Consider the following 15,568-nt stretch of genomic DNA (forward strand, 5'->3'; position numbering starts at 1 on the left):
ATCAGTTATTAGAAATGAGTTATTAAAACTATTATGTTCAGAAATGCCTCGAAAAAATTTTCTCTCCACTAAACAGAAATTGGGGGAAAAAAATAAACAGGGGGGCTAATAATTCAGGGGGTTTAATAATTCTGACTTCAACTGTATCTTATGAATAACACTAGTTCATGGGAGTTGCATGAGATCTCCTGCATGTTTGAAGAAAATGAAACAGCCATATTTTAAAAATCCTGTTATTTTTGCTAAATAAAAAAAGATGAAACATATCGGACTGTTGAGAGATTGGTCTACCTTAAAAAATTGACACAAAACCTAATATTGTCAAGCTTCTCCAGCCTCTGTGTTTATGAATGAGCTAGAAATAGAAAAGGTGATGTTTAGCGGCTGTTCCATCGAATTTAACCACATTTGCATTCGCCCAGTTCTGGACAATGTTGATCGAAGGCGTTTTCAACCACCTTTGAAAGTGGTCAAATGGGACAAGTTAAAAAACGTTTCACACTATCTCACACACTTAGCATTGTCCACCTATGATCGGATCGACAAAAATGCATCTTAAAACCATGTGTAAACAGGGCCTCAGTTACTAATACAGTCAGCCGCTCTAATGACTTCACTGTAAAAAGTGCTGGGTTCCACACAGTTCCTTGATGTTATCCCAACAAAAATCAATTAAGTTAACTTAATCGTTTTTATAAATTGATGTGGATCGAACAAAAAACAATTAAGTTGTCCCATATAAAACTGAAGAATTGTGTTGTATCAACTCATTTTAAATAAGCAGTTTCAACGAGCAGCAAAAGTCATTTTGAGTGTTGATGGAAACTCACTTAATTTGCATTTGTTGTTTTGTTTTATTTATTTATTTATTTATTTATTTATTATGTATTTATTTATTTTTTTTGCTTTGAAAATATTTTATTTACATTACGATGGAAGCTTGGCAAGTAAATGCTTACATAGTGTGAACAAATTTTAACTAGCTGTACTATACAGGTAAAGCGTGAGACATTCCATAAACTGACGTTGCATTTAATCTGTGAATTTCTTTTTGAGTTATTTCATGTAAAGTGAGAATGTATGAAAACATGTTTCCGATGAGGGTTAAGCATGTGCATTGGTTAAAACAAAGCTGTATTTGTTCCATACACATGCATGCCAAACCAGAGGAGCCAGATCAAACCGGAATGTTTGGTGTAAATGCTGTGAGTGCTATGGAAATGGCAATTTCTGGTTAACCAATCGCTTCCATCTATTACGACAGCATTATTGTAGAATAGCATACAGTTCTCGATTCTACACAGGTTCTTATTTTGAAATAATAAAAAAATTATAATAATACATATTTTTGTATAGCACATTTCCTACTTAACATGTACCTCAAAGTGCTTCACAAGCATAAACAAATATTAAAAACAACATCAGTATCAAGTAAAATATAAAAACGGATTAGCAAATACAGAAAACAAAGTATAAGCAAATAGAACAAAATAAACAACAAATATACTCGCACATGTACACATTTTTCCACGCACATATATATACATGTACGTGTATATACTGGTGAAGTCAACGGAGAGAAGATTTTTTGAACACATTTCTAAACATAATAGTTTTAATACTTTAACAGTTTAACTAGATATTTTTCAAGACACTTTTATACAGCTTAAAGTGACATTTAAGGGCTTAACTAGGTTAATTAGGTTAACTTGGCAGGTTAGTGTAATTAGGCAAGTTATTGTATAATGATGGTTTGTTCTGTAGACTATCGAAAAATATATAGCTTAAAGAAGCTAATAATTTTGACCATAAAAGGATGTTTAAAAAATTTTAAAATTTCTTTTATTCTAGCCAAAATAAAACAAATTAGACTTTCTCCAGAAGAAAAAATATTATCAGACATACTGTGAAAATTTCCTTGCTCTGTTAAACATTATTTGGGAAATATTTAAAAAAGAAAAAAAATCAAGGGGGGGCTAATAATTCTGACTTCAACTGTATTTACATACATACATACAGTACATACATACATACATACATACATACATACATACATACATACATACATACATACATACATACATACATGTATATATGAAGAATTCAGATGCAAAACCCTCTAAATCAATCAGACCTCTTTTCTTGAAAATGAGCATTTTCTATCAGGCTCCTCTGATTAGGTTCAGAAGTTTCATTTTATATCTAATGATAAGGTTATTAGGTAGTAAATAAAATACCTTTTTGCAAAATGTCACTTTAGACAATTCTTTGGTTTTTAACAAGGTAAATTTTCTTTTGTGTCAAAACCAGCTAAATCCACTAGTGCTTTTTATGCAAAACCCTCTAATTCCACCTATTGGAACAAGACATTGTATTTAGTTGAAAATCACTAAAGACGTAATAGTAATACAAATAATGTATAGTTTTATACATTATATTTATCTTTTAAAAATAGCTTACATTAGCAAATAAAACACAAGGTAGGCCTACTGGGCAAAAAAGGGATGCCTCTCAGGTAATTCATTCAGTCTCACCATACTTAAGGTCTTGGTCTCTTGTTTATTCTCATAGCATCCATGTGGGATAAAATAACGGCATCTTAACTCTGTCTTTTGTGAAATGCAGTTGCCGTTTAATGTATAGTAAATCAGACTCATTCAAAGTAGCAAAGAAGCATGCTACACTTCTGATTGTACATTGTATTTTCTTTTTCTTATAATGCTTAGTTTTGAGCTAAGGGACGTTTTCATTTGCCATTCACTGACAGTCGGACAGGTCATCCAGTTCATCAAAGTCCGTCTTTTAAAATCGAAAGCGGAGTAGCCTAAAACAGTCTCTTTACTGAAGTCGGCGTATGAGCGTGCCGTTACATTGAAAACATACGATTTGATGCGCGCCCTCTGATTGGTTCTTGGGATATAGCGGCTTTTGCTGTCAAAGGCATGCAGCGTTTAGCGGCTTTTGCCAACAAACTGTTATTTCTGAATAGGCTGATGCTGCGATTTATATGATTAGAAGCAAATCTATTTGTTGATGGTGTACTACGTGCCTAAAGCATTCGCCCAATGTCATTATCTCATTTTTGGCAGAAGTGGCGTTTAGCGGCTTTTGCATCTGAACTCTTCATATATAAATATATGGTACATACATGTGTAAATATATATATATATATATATATATATATATATATATATATATATATATATATATATATATATATATATATATATATATATACGTACAAACATATAAACAACATACATAGATACATAAAATACACATATTTCATATACTAGTCTGTCCTGATGCAATTTTAGGTATGTGTTTGTCGAAGTCTTTTTACTTTTTATTAAAGTCTTTATATTTTTATTTTTATACTTTTATTTTTTGATTCTTTACGAATGTAATAGGGACATTTTTACATGTGTGTGTGTGTGTTCTTGAAACTGTTAAAGTGGGGATGGAGATCTTGTGATAAAGGCACACCCTCTCAAAAATGGGCCACTGCAGCATGCAGACGTAGCTGATTCAGAATTCACACACACAAACATGTACACACAGACACACACACACAAATGAAATACACTAACAGTAGAACATTGTCTGCTTTGGAAGAGCTGAAGAACAGTGACTCTTGTTTTTTCTATCTCTGTCTCTAGTCTTGTATGAGGATAACATTATATATTTGCATACTGGTTTCAGCAGTATCTTCCTGTATCCCTTTGAATGCTTGTGTGTGTGTGTGTGGGAGTGTGTGTCCCTCAGTGGCCCCTGGCACCGCCCCCACCCCTCCCCTTTATTGTGAAGAGTCGCGCTGAACTTCTAGCTGAGCTTCAGTATTACAGCGGACAGAGTCAAAGTGTCCTCCTCCTCCTTGAGATCAGTCCTTGTCTTTTATTTCTCCTCGGTCTCTCACCGGTCTCTGGACACACATGAGACGGTGAGCGGGCAGCATGCGGAGCTGGAGGTCGTGTTGTTCTTCTGGAGTTTGTCTCAGTTGGATTTTGAGGAAGATTTGCTGTTGCAATGGCACAGGTGCGTAACTCTACACTGGGGTTTGTTTGTGGACTCTATGCAGATGCGATCAGTTGGGTTTTTATTTTCGCAGCATGTGTGTCTGTTTGTGTCGCGCTGTGGGAGTTTAGGATCTGGGTTAATCGTTATGATTGAGTTGTGTGGAAGTCTTTTCATCTGAACTATGGTATTTCATGTAACGGTTCACTGACCTGATTCCTGAAGATCTCAAGGGTCTCAAGGGATGAGCTCAAGGGTGTTTTGGGTGACTCAGCTGATGATTATTTACAGGGTTTTGTGTTTGATATTTTTTCCATTTGTCAGTTTATAGGTTTTTCTGAGGCAAGCAAGCATTTATACATTTGTACTGTAGCTGCGCAATTTAAGGTATTTATTGTCTTAGATGTGTTGCAGTAGATTTTTTTGAGTGTCTGTTTGCTGTTTGTTCAAACTTCCCATTTAAAATGAGTTGAAACAACACAATTATTGAGTTTTTGCGACAACTTAATTGTTTTATGTTTAATCTACTTAAATTTGTAAAAAATATTTAAATTTGCTCCAATTTCCCTTTTAAAAATGAGCTGAAACAACACAATTATTGAGTTTTTTTGCATCAACTTAGTTGTTTTATTTTTAATCCACTTACATTTGTAAAAAAAAAAATCATTTGTTCAAACTTTCCTTTTAAAATGAGCTGAAACAACATAATTATAGATTTTTTTTTTCGAAAACTTATTTTTTATTTTCAATCCACTTAAATTTGTAAAAAATATATATATATATTTGTACAAACTTCCTATTTAAAATGAGCTGAAACAACACAATCATTGAGTTTTTTGCTACAACTTAATGGTTTTATGTTCAATTCATTTAAATTTGTAAAAAAAAAATGTTCAAACTTTTAAAATGAGCTGAAACAACATAATTATTGAGTTTTTTTTCTGAAAACTTAATTATTTTATGTTCAATCCACTTGAATTTGTAAATATATATATATATATATATATATATATATATATATATATATATATATATATATATATATATATATATATATATATATATATATATATATATATATTTGTACAAACTTCTCATTTAAAATGAGCTGAAACAACACAATTATTGAGTTTTTTGCGACAACTTAATTGTTTTATGTTTAATCTACTTAAATTTGTAAAAAAATATTTAAATTTGTTCCAATTTCCCTTTTAAAAATGAGCTGAAACAACACAATTATTGAGTTTTTTGCATCAACTTAGTTGTTTTATGTTTAATCCACTTACATTTGTAAAAAAAAAGATTCATTTGTTCAAACGTTCCTTTTAAAATGAGCTGAAACAACATAATTATAGATTTTTTTCCCCGAAAACTTAATTATTTTATGTTCAATCCACTTGAATTTGTAAAATATATATATATATATATATTTGTACAAACTTCCTATTTAAAATGAGCTGAAACAACACAATCATTGAGTTTTTTGCTACAACTTAATGGTTTTATGTTCAATTCATTTAAATTTGTAAAAAAAAAATGTGTTCAAACTTTTAAAATGAGCTGAAACAACATAATTATTGAGGTTTTTTTTCGAAAACTTAATTATTTTATGTTCAATCCACTTGAATTTGTAAAAATATATATATATTTGTACAAGTTTCCTATTTAAAATGAGCTGAAACAACACATCTAATGAGTTTTTTGTCAACTTAATTGTTTTATGTTCAGTCCACTTAAATTTGTAAGAAACATTTAAATTTGTTCAAATTTCCCATTTAAAATGAGCTGAAACAACATAATTGTTCAGGTTTTTATGTTCAATTCAATTTGTTCAAACTTCCTGTTTAAAAATTAGCTGGGCCAACACAATTATAGAGGTTTTTTTTTGCAAAAACTTAATGTAAAAGAAATATTAAGTATTTCCGTCTTGTTGTCCCAACACAGATCAATTGTGTAGAACCCAGCATTTTTTATACTGTGGTGTTGTTAATGATGTAACAGAAACACTTTTCTTTATAATCTTAAAATGTACATTCTCAATTCTGAATGACTTCCTGTAACATCATGTATTGGTTCCTGTTATATTAAAGACTTTTTAAAACCCTAAAACAGTTCATTTAATTATTGTTATACTGTATCATCATTTTTTAGGCATGAATTATTATCTTAAATTTACATTTTACCCCTTTTTATTGTATATTTTGGCAGTTTAAAGCATGATTGATGACCGAGCAGTGAGCGTGGTGTCTGACTGTATGTGTAACGTGTGTGAAAGTGATACTGGCCCCTCATGCCTCTCTGTTTTCCTGTAACCTAATTTCTCCATCAACAAACCAATGTGTCTCCCGTTCTCTCAGCTTTGAAGCTTAAATTGAGTTCCCGTCTCTGTTTGATCGTTTCTTACGCTTTTCCTTTTCTCTTGAAGAATGACACTCTCTTTGAAGATTCTGTTCATTTTGACTTTTAGTGATTCGGATTGTGAATTAGGATCAGGGGTTTTCGGTACAGTATCTGTCAGGGTAGGGGCTCCCTCAAAGACTTATCAACGGTATAATGTAAAAATTAATGTATTGATGTTTTACCACAAGTCTTACCTTATGTATTTATTTTTATTTATTATAAATGTTTTATTATTTTAATAATAAGTACTATTAATGACTTCAAATGTCCTCATTTATCAGTAAATTTAAATTAAAGTGTCTGCTCAATTATTAAATGTAATAATCATTATTTCTGAGCACACTCACTGAAAAACTTCTATTTATGTTTGATATTTGTGTTATATTCTTTCAAAAAATGCTGACCTCATGTTGGGTCAAATATGGACAAGTCCAACCTTGTGTTAAAATTATTTTATTTAAATTAAAAGGTCTCATGAATTTTAATGAAGTTTTATTTAGATGTTATTATCAGTATGTCTTAAGGATATCTGTAAGCTACTGTGCTCTAAAACAATGACAAAATTTATATTCAGAAGATATAGGCTGCGTCTGAAATCACCAACTACTCAGTAGGTACTGCATTTGATACAGTATGAATGTCAGTAGTATGAATGGAACTCGGATGTACTGTACTATATCCACCATTTTGTCATGATCATGTGACCTACCCATATCAGTTGCGTCGCTTCACTCCCATTCATGAATTCTCTCGTGGTGCATCATGAGATAGTGTAGCGTCCTTCGGATGCACGCTTCAAAATCTCGCCAGAATTAGTAGGTCATCCGGGTACTTCTTACATAATGCTTTTCGAATTCCATGAATTCGGGCATACTACTGGGTTCGCATATTGTTGCATACTATATAGTATGGAAGTATGCGATTTCGAACGCAGCCTTAAACATCGAAAGCTTGCACAGTTTGTCACTTAAATGGATCAATGATTTTTGTGACATTACCTCATACTTCAGTTTTTCATTAAATCTTTTGACCAATCAAATGCTCTCTAGTATCTTGCCCCGCCCCCCTTCAAGACGCTTTTTATTAACTGTTCATTTGTTGCGCTTGAGCTCAACCACTCTCACTGGCAGAGCTGTGATACACACAAAACACTTCTGGCTGTTTTTTTAAAAGGGGCGGAGCTACCCTATGTCCAGTGCTGTCTTCTAGTTTCAGTTGACATTAGGTCAAACATCAAATAAAAAAATGCACATTCAAAGCATTTCACGGGACCTTTAATAGGTAAAACATTGAGTTATGACTTAAGAGTATATGTAGTGATCCCCAATAAAATTGAAATCTTATATTTATATTAAAATATCTGCATATTTTGATGCTTGTGTATTATAATATCACTAAAAACTGCTTATGACACAAAACATAAACCATTGTTAGTTCGTTTACAGTTATTCAGTCATGCTGTTTTTGGTCTGGACAGCATGTTAATTCAGCAACTTGTGCATATGAGCGTGGGTGACTGTTTATTTCAGCTGATACTGAGAGAAATGTAAAAGGTAGCAGTTTGAGGATCAGTTTGTCTGTTTCTGCGGCTGGAATGTTTCACCGTCAGGCGCCTGCTTTAACGACAGCAGTGAAACTGGAGGAAATAAAGTGTAGCTCTAACAAAGGGGCATTATCTGGACATGGGGTCTCTGTGGATCCGCCCTGAGGCTCGAGCTCATCTGATTGGTGAGCACCTGGAGGGAGTGCTGGCGGGACAGTTTCAGTCCTGCATGGGGTCAATGGCTCTTTGAAGAGATGCGTATCCAGGAAGTGACCTTTGTCCCATTCTCACCCCATGAGAAGTGACTTACTCACGTAATATGTGCAGCAGCGCAGCGCTCAGTTAATGATCTGCACTCAAGCAGACTGGTTAGTTATTCCGGCCCATCCTCTAAGGATCACACGTATTTTTGGTTATTTGTTACTTACAGCACTGGAGTTAATGGGCACAGGGGGAGCGACTGTTCGCTCACATCTCAAAAACAAACATCAAACACATTTACAGTCATACATTTAGAATGGAAACCCAGCAGTCGGCATACTGATGGGTTTTAAAAGTAGAAACTGTAAGAGCGTAATTTAGTTAAAGCACTCACATGGATTCCTCATGGGGAAAAAAGGGTTATTTGAGCTGCAAAGTTGTCGAAATGTTGTCTGTGTGAATTGTTTTCCAGATGGATGAATTTCTGTACGGTTTTCGTGTTCTGATGTAGTTTTGATGTAGAGCTCATCATATACAGTATTGTGCAGTGCAGTGGTAGAGGGAACCTATGGCTCGCGAGCTACATGTGGCTCTTTGACCAAAAATACGTGGCTCTTCAGCTGTCTCCCTTCAATAATATTGTACAGTTTGCTGCTGAAAATACAATTACAATTCCCTTTTTACTGTACTTTTTTAAATGCAAAATGAGTAAAAACTCGGTTTACAGTAAAAGGAACCAATGCATATGTGCGTTGCTGTGGATAAACTTGAATTGTAACACCAATAATAAACGGCTAGCAACTTACGTTTCTGGTTACCATAGAAATGCAAGTTGTTTGCCCTTTATTTTCTCAATAATAGTATAGTTTATTTAGAATTATTTTAAGTAACTGTGCCCTTTTTATAATAGTAAAATGTTTGTTTATCTTAAATTGTGTTGCTTTTCAGAAAAAAAGAAGAGTTTATTTATCAGTATTTACCTGTGAACTTTCATGGACTTGTTCAACGTGATGCATCACATTTGTTTACTTTTGAGATGTGCATGGACATACAGTAAATAAAGGTTTAAACCTGTATTATTTATAGTAGTTGATATATACACACACACACACACACACACACACAATACTGGTCAAAAGTTTGGGGTCAGTTTTTTATTATTATTATTAATTTTATTTAATAATTTAAATAAATTGTTCTGTTCATCAAGGCGGTATTTATCAAATAAAAAAAGAGTTAAATGGTTAAATATTTATTTATTAAATATTCATTAATTACTAATTATATGTAGTTTCAAATGAAATTATTACTTCAGTCATTGTTGCTTTTATTACTATTATCATTATTAATATTAACATTAATATAAATAATAGCATTATTATTATTATTAATATTAATAACAATAATAAATATTAAAGGGATTTCTGAAGGATCATGTGACTGAAGACTAGAGTAATGAAGCTGAAAATTCATCTTTAATATCACTGCAATAAATTATTAAATTAAATGATAAACTACTGTTGAACAGTTATTTTGCAATAACATTTTGCAACTTTGCAATGTATACTGTATTTTTGATGAAATAAATGCAGCCTTGGTGAGCAGGAGAAGCTTATTTTAAAACTTTTAAAAATTCTTCTGACCCCAAACTTTTACCAGTAGTGTAAATACATCAATGACTCTTTTTCTGAATTTGTCCAAAAAAATCAGAAATGGCTCTTTGCTAAAAATAGGTGTAGTGTGTGAAAATAGTAATCACTATTTAAATAATCGATAGAAGTCATCTAAATGGGTAAACTTAGTCAGTCAAACAATAAATAAATATTAAAATAATATGTATTGTGTAGTGACATACATCTAGAGTCATTTAAAACTTCCATCAGAATCAGTAAAAGAAAACAGCAAAAATTGTAATGGTAAATATTATTAAAATTTAAAGAACGGTTATTTACTATATATTCTAAAATATATGGGTTATTTACTTCTATATTCTAAAATACTAATTACTAATATGCTGATTCATTAATTTTCCCTCAGCTTAGTCCCTTATTTATCAGGGGTCGCCTCAGCGGAATGAAGCGCCACCTATTCCAGCATATGTTTTACACAGCAGATGCCCTTCCAGCCACAACCCAGTACTGGGAAACATCCATACTCTCTCACATTCACACACACACTCATACACTTTGGTTAATTAGTTCATTGAATTCACCTACAATACATGTCTTTTGGACTGTGGGGGAAACCGGAGCACCCGAAGGAAACCCACATGAACACAAGAAGAACATGCAAACTCCACACAGAAATTCCAACTGGCATTAGCCAGGACTCGAATCAGCAACTTCTTCCCGTGAGGTGACAGTGCTAAGCACTGAGCCACCGTGCTGCCTCGATTAGTTTTTTTTAAACACTCAAAATCAAACTTGTCTTTGAGTTCTTTTTGTTATTTAATTAATTCTGAGTTTTTTCCATTCACACGTTTGTTATTCATATTTCATATTTGCATCCTACAGAAAAATTTACATCACAAACCGTGGATGGTCAGCTGTACTGTTCTTTTATGGAAACCTTTTCACCTAGTTATGTAACGTCCATGTGCATTTGTGGTATCCTGGATACCGAGTGAAGGTAACTGGGTCTAATTCTTTCACCAGTCGCAACATTAGCTGAAAGATATGACATATCTTTACACAGACAAGACTGATAAGCATTTACACCAGTCTCACGCTGGTACACACTGCGATTAAGTGATTGTACTTTGGTATGATCATTCAATAGTTTCATTGATGACTATACATGTAATCTGAGGGTCAATGAAAAAAATTCCACATGCTTTAACTCCACAGTTCTTCCTTATGCTGTTTTCTTTTGTTTTGATGTCCTACTACGTGTAGTCCCCAAGCGCCTTTTTTGCTCAGATCAGGTCAAGCTGGTTTTTTCACTCCGCAGTTGCACCCGTCATTGGCATACCAAACTGGCGGCCTATAGACTAGACATTACTTTTGCTTTCAGCTCAGTAGGGAAGCTGATGTCCAACACACTGCACTCAGGTTTCTTTCTGCTGTTGGCTTTGATTCCGTCAATTTTTCGGATTTGGCATCTCTTCAATGATGTAAGGTCATATATTCTCTTTTTTTCTGAGTTTATAGATGGTTACATGGTGATATTATAGGTTATAAACAAGTTTGTCTGTATTTGTTGTGTGTTATTTCCTTTGTAGGATATCATTCATTTATAATGTTTCATGGACAGAATAATAACAATCATAATGCAGTTTTCTGAGATTTATTTATGTTTTTATGTACACCATAATTCATTTTTTTGAGATTTGTTGATGAATAAAAAGTTTAAAAGTTTAATTTGAAAACTTTTTCAGCAACAATATAAAATTCTTTATTGTCATTTAATGTTATTATCATTAACTAAAACTAAATCTGCAAAAAATACTGAATAAAAACAATATTTTAAAAATACAACATTAAAGTCTGCGTAAAGTTTTATTTCAAAATGTTTATTTTGCTAGTGCGCATTGATAACCTTAAAGTAAACAGTCTGTGTTAAATCTATCCAAAGAATAAAACTGTTTTGGTAATCTTCAATCAAAATCTGACCATTTGCTTCCACTCAGTAATTTCTCTAATGAGGTCACATTGACAGCTTGGGTGAAATATGCTTAGCTACACCCCTCCAACTGTTAAGGCTGGTTTATACTTCTGCCTCAAGGGATTAATGTGACCCAAGACGTCATGCTGCGTTCACATAAGACGCAGAAGAAGCATCAAGAGCGAGTGATTTATGTCAATGCAAAGACGCGACTACACATCCTGCAGCGCGATACGCGTGAATGAGCCGGCGCAAATGTCGCAAATTGCGCGATTGACTCGCTTAACGTGCGTAAAAACGTTGTTCTTTTTGTCTTCCTAATGCACATAAACACAGCTATTCTCTCAGTAAAATCCATGTTAGCCATTTAGCAACAAAGCTAGAGTCACCGGGCAGACAGAAGCCCTGCCCATCACGCAAATCCGCATCTATTGTGAAGTAAATTTGTCGCGCGAATGAAGCGGATTTGATGTGTGAATGAAGAGAGTAAACTCAAAATGTTCATGCATCTATTTACGCACAATCCGTAAGCCTTAAGCCTTGTGCGTAGCCGTGGATTTATACTTTACACTTTGTGTTGCTCTGCAATAACACTTCCGAAACGTTAGCTGGCGTGGTTTTTTTTTTTGTTCCTGGGTCAAGGTTCTTCGCTGGTGTTTTTTAAAAATGCTACCTTAACGTACAAACTCTAAACGCTAAAACTCGCTCATTCAGAGGTGGGAATGGGCAGATGTGCAACAACTTTAGCCACAAGGTAAACACAAAACAAAAGTTTCCATCTGGAGCTCCTCTTCACAGGACTCGACACCTGAAACACTCGCTCCATCAGGCTGGCGGCTCTCAGCACCACCCACACTCAACACAGATACCAAGCCGACCAATCACAGAGCTTGCACTACATGTCGTTACATTTTTTGAGAGGTGCACGTCAGCATCAGCGAGAGCTAGGCGACCGCACAAAGGCTGCTCCGGAGCATACGCATGCGCTTGACGCAGAAATATAAATCAACCTTTGGTTTGCTGCAAGTGAAAGATGAGAATAAAAATAAAACTCCGCCCACTATCATTTGACTTATTTTGCTAAATAATGATATTCCGTGATGAAGTGAAGCATTAATAGAACCGCATTTATTTGCAAGATGTTTATTTTTTGTAACAATTAAAATTGAGTTGATATATCAGATGTTTGCTTGAAAATGTTAAAAAGCAAGCATTTATTTGAAATCTTTGTAACATTATAAATGTGCAACATCCCTGCTGAAAAATCCAGCTTAAACCAGCCTCTGGTTTTAGAGGGGTTTTGGCCACTTCCAGGCTGGTTTCCAGCCATTTCCAGCCTGGTTTTAGCTGGTCAGGCTGGGAGACGACCAGCTAAAACCAGCTATGTCCAGCTTAAACCAGGCAGGTCAAGCTGGATTTAGCTGGTCATTTTCCAGCCTGACCAGCTAAGACCAGGCTGGAAATAGCTGGAAACCAGCCTGGAAATGGCCAAAACCCCTCTAAAACCAGGCTGGTCAACTAGCTAAAACCAGCCAACCAGCAGGGATATAAATAACTTTGATCAATTTAATGCATCGTCACTGACTAAAAGTAGTCATTAAAAAAACATCTCATCTCATGAACGTCTCATTCACCATTTTTATCTCTTTTTTGTGTGTTTAACAGAAAACTATCCAGTGGGAAGTTCAGAGGTCAAATCTGAATCGGCCGCATCACTTCAGCCTCAGACATCGGTGACCTCTCTGCCGACCGGTTCTCCAGGACCCAAACGCTCTGGCACAACTGGAAACACATTAAAAAAATGGCTTACCAGTCCTGTGCGACGTCTCAGCCACGGCAAGGGTGATAATGCTAATGCCAAAAAACCCAACAACAAGCAACGCAAAAGAGACGGGCGTAAGAGTGTTGAATTGGGCCCGCAGCACCAGGACAGCACTGAAGAGGTATGGCATATACACATTAACCAGAAAGAGCAACATTCCTTTGTGTGACGACAGCGTTTCAACATTCCTGCTTTGTCACACACACTAAGTGATGCATAAAAATATTCTCTATTATGTTGTCACACCTAACAGGTTTTAGCCTGGTTAATGTTAATGGTATGTATAGTGCTTCCTGTCAGAGGGGATTGTAGGATTTTCATTTTATACCTCACAGAGGGTATAATATAAACAAAATCATTTAAAATAAAAACTAATAAAATTGGGATGCACCTAATGAAAATTCAGGACTGAAACCGAACATTCTTTGTAATAAATATTTAGTATTTTACTTTGAATCCATTCAGCCAATCTCCGGGTCTGGCTGGAGCACTTTTAGCTTAGCTTAGCATAGATCATTGATTCAGATTAGACCATTAGCATTTCACTCAAAAATGACCAAAAAGTTTACTAAATGTTTCTGTTTAAAGCATGTGTAGTATCACTGCACCTGCTGTAGGCATGGTACAGCAGCAAATTTCCTTGATTATTATGCCAGAATGAGAGTATAGCTCCATAGAAAATACAGTACATAATGTAACTACAGAAGAGTCAAGAAAAGGAAAATTCTTTTTCCTTATTTTTGAGCATGATGCTAATGGTCTAATCAGATTCAATGATTGGTGCTAAGCTAAGCTAAAAGTGCTCCACCAAATCCCTAAATTGGCTGAATGGATTTAAAAATGGTAAAACTCCACTGATTAACTATAGTGGAGTTAAAATTAGGTAAATTTAGGCTTTTTTAAAGTGGAGTGTTCTTTTAAATAAGTCATTTTGTTAGACTTTTTAAATGTGACTCAACTTTCATTGTGTTAAATATACAGATTTAAAAAGCACAAGTCAATAAAATAACCTCATTCTTTGGAGAGCAAGATTTTATTGACCGAACGATTGAAGAGACTTAATTTTACCAGCGTTGCCATGACAACACAGCAGTGTTACATGTATACTACACATAAATGTCCTGTTGGTGTGTTATTTGAGTCGACTTGAGTGCTTTTCTTTTGAGCATGTGCGGTTTGTGAATAGAAATCTATAAGCATCAGGTATCCATAGATCAGAATATTGAGCAATTATGAACTATAATAATAATTATAAATTGTATTTATAATGCACTTTTCTCAGACCCAAAGCGTTTACAAAGTGAAGTTTATTTATAAACAAATTTCAAGAGGATCACGTGCTTATGATTGTTCACAGCTCTTCCAGCATTAGCTCATGACTAATTATCTTATCAGACGATTCTTAACTCACTATAAATAACCAGAGGTTTCTCATCTCAATATCTTCTTCTCGAAGAACCCCCCCCCCCCACACACCACACACACACACACACACCAAACCCTACTTTCCTTCCTTTCAAACGAGCGACACGGTGGCCAGTGATTACCACTGTTTCCCCACAGCAAGAATGCCCCTGGTTTAAATTCCCTTCCAAACCAGGCGACATTTCTGTGCAGAGTTTTGCTCGTTCTCCCCGTGCTCGCGTGGGTTTCCCCCGGGTCCTCTGGTTTCCTCCCACAGTTCAAAAACAAGCACCCTAAACAATTAATACAAAATATTTTTAGATAAGCTCTGAGTACACCTCAGCATCCATATCTGACACTTAGCTACAATAAGCAAGGGGGGAGTCATTGAGATCTACCTGAGCTCAAACTCCCCTCTCTGCAATGGGAGGGAGCCCAGGGCTCGAGGATCTTATAAGCTCAGGGCTCTCTCCCGGGACAGCACGCCAAACAAGCTTTATTATCAATCATCAGCTAAGTGTGAACTTTTGAAACAGTAAAAAAACAACAAATCACAATAAAACAATAAAGACACAGTGAGA

At 34.7% G+C, this 15,568-nt stretch overlaps 1 protein-coding gene across 1 annotated transcript in view; it reads left to right on the forward strand.

The window, feature by feature from the left end:
- The window catches only part of kalrnb (kalirin RhoGEF kinase b), a 219,685-nt gene that overhangs the window by 170,640 nt on the left and 33,477 nt on the right, over positions 1 to 15,568 (forward strand). The window contains 1 exon segment of the mRNA XM_056459523.1: positions 13,427 to 13,704. Coding sequence (XP_056315498.1) covers positions 13,427 to 13,704 — 278 coding nt within the window.

The sequence above is a fragment of the Danio aesculapii genome, chromosome 6 (genome assembly GCF_903798145.1).
Source record: "Danio aesculapii chromosome 6, fDanAes4.1, whole genome shotgun sequence".
Taxonomy (NCBI): domain Eukaryota; kingdom Metazoa; phylum Chordata; class Actinopteri; order Cypriniformes; family Danionidae; genus Danio; species Danio aesculapii.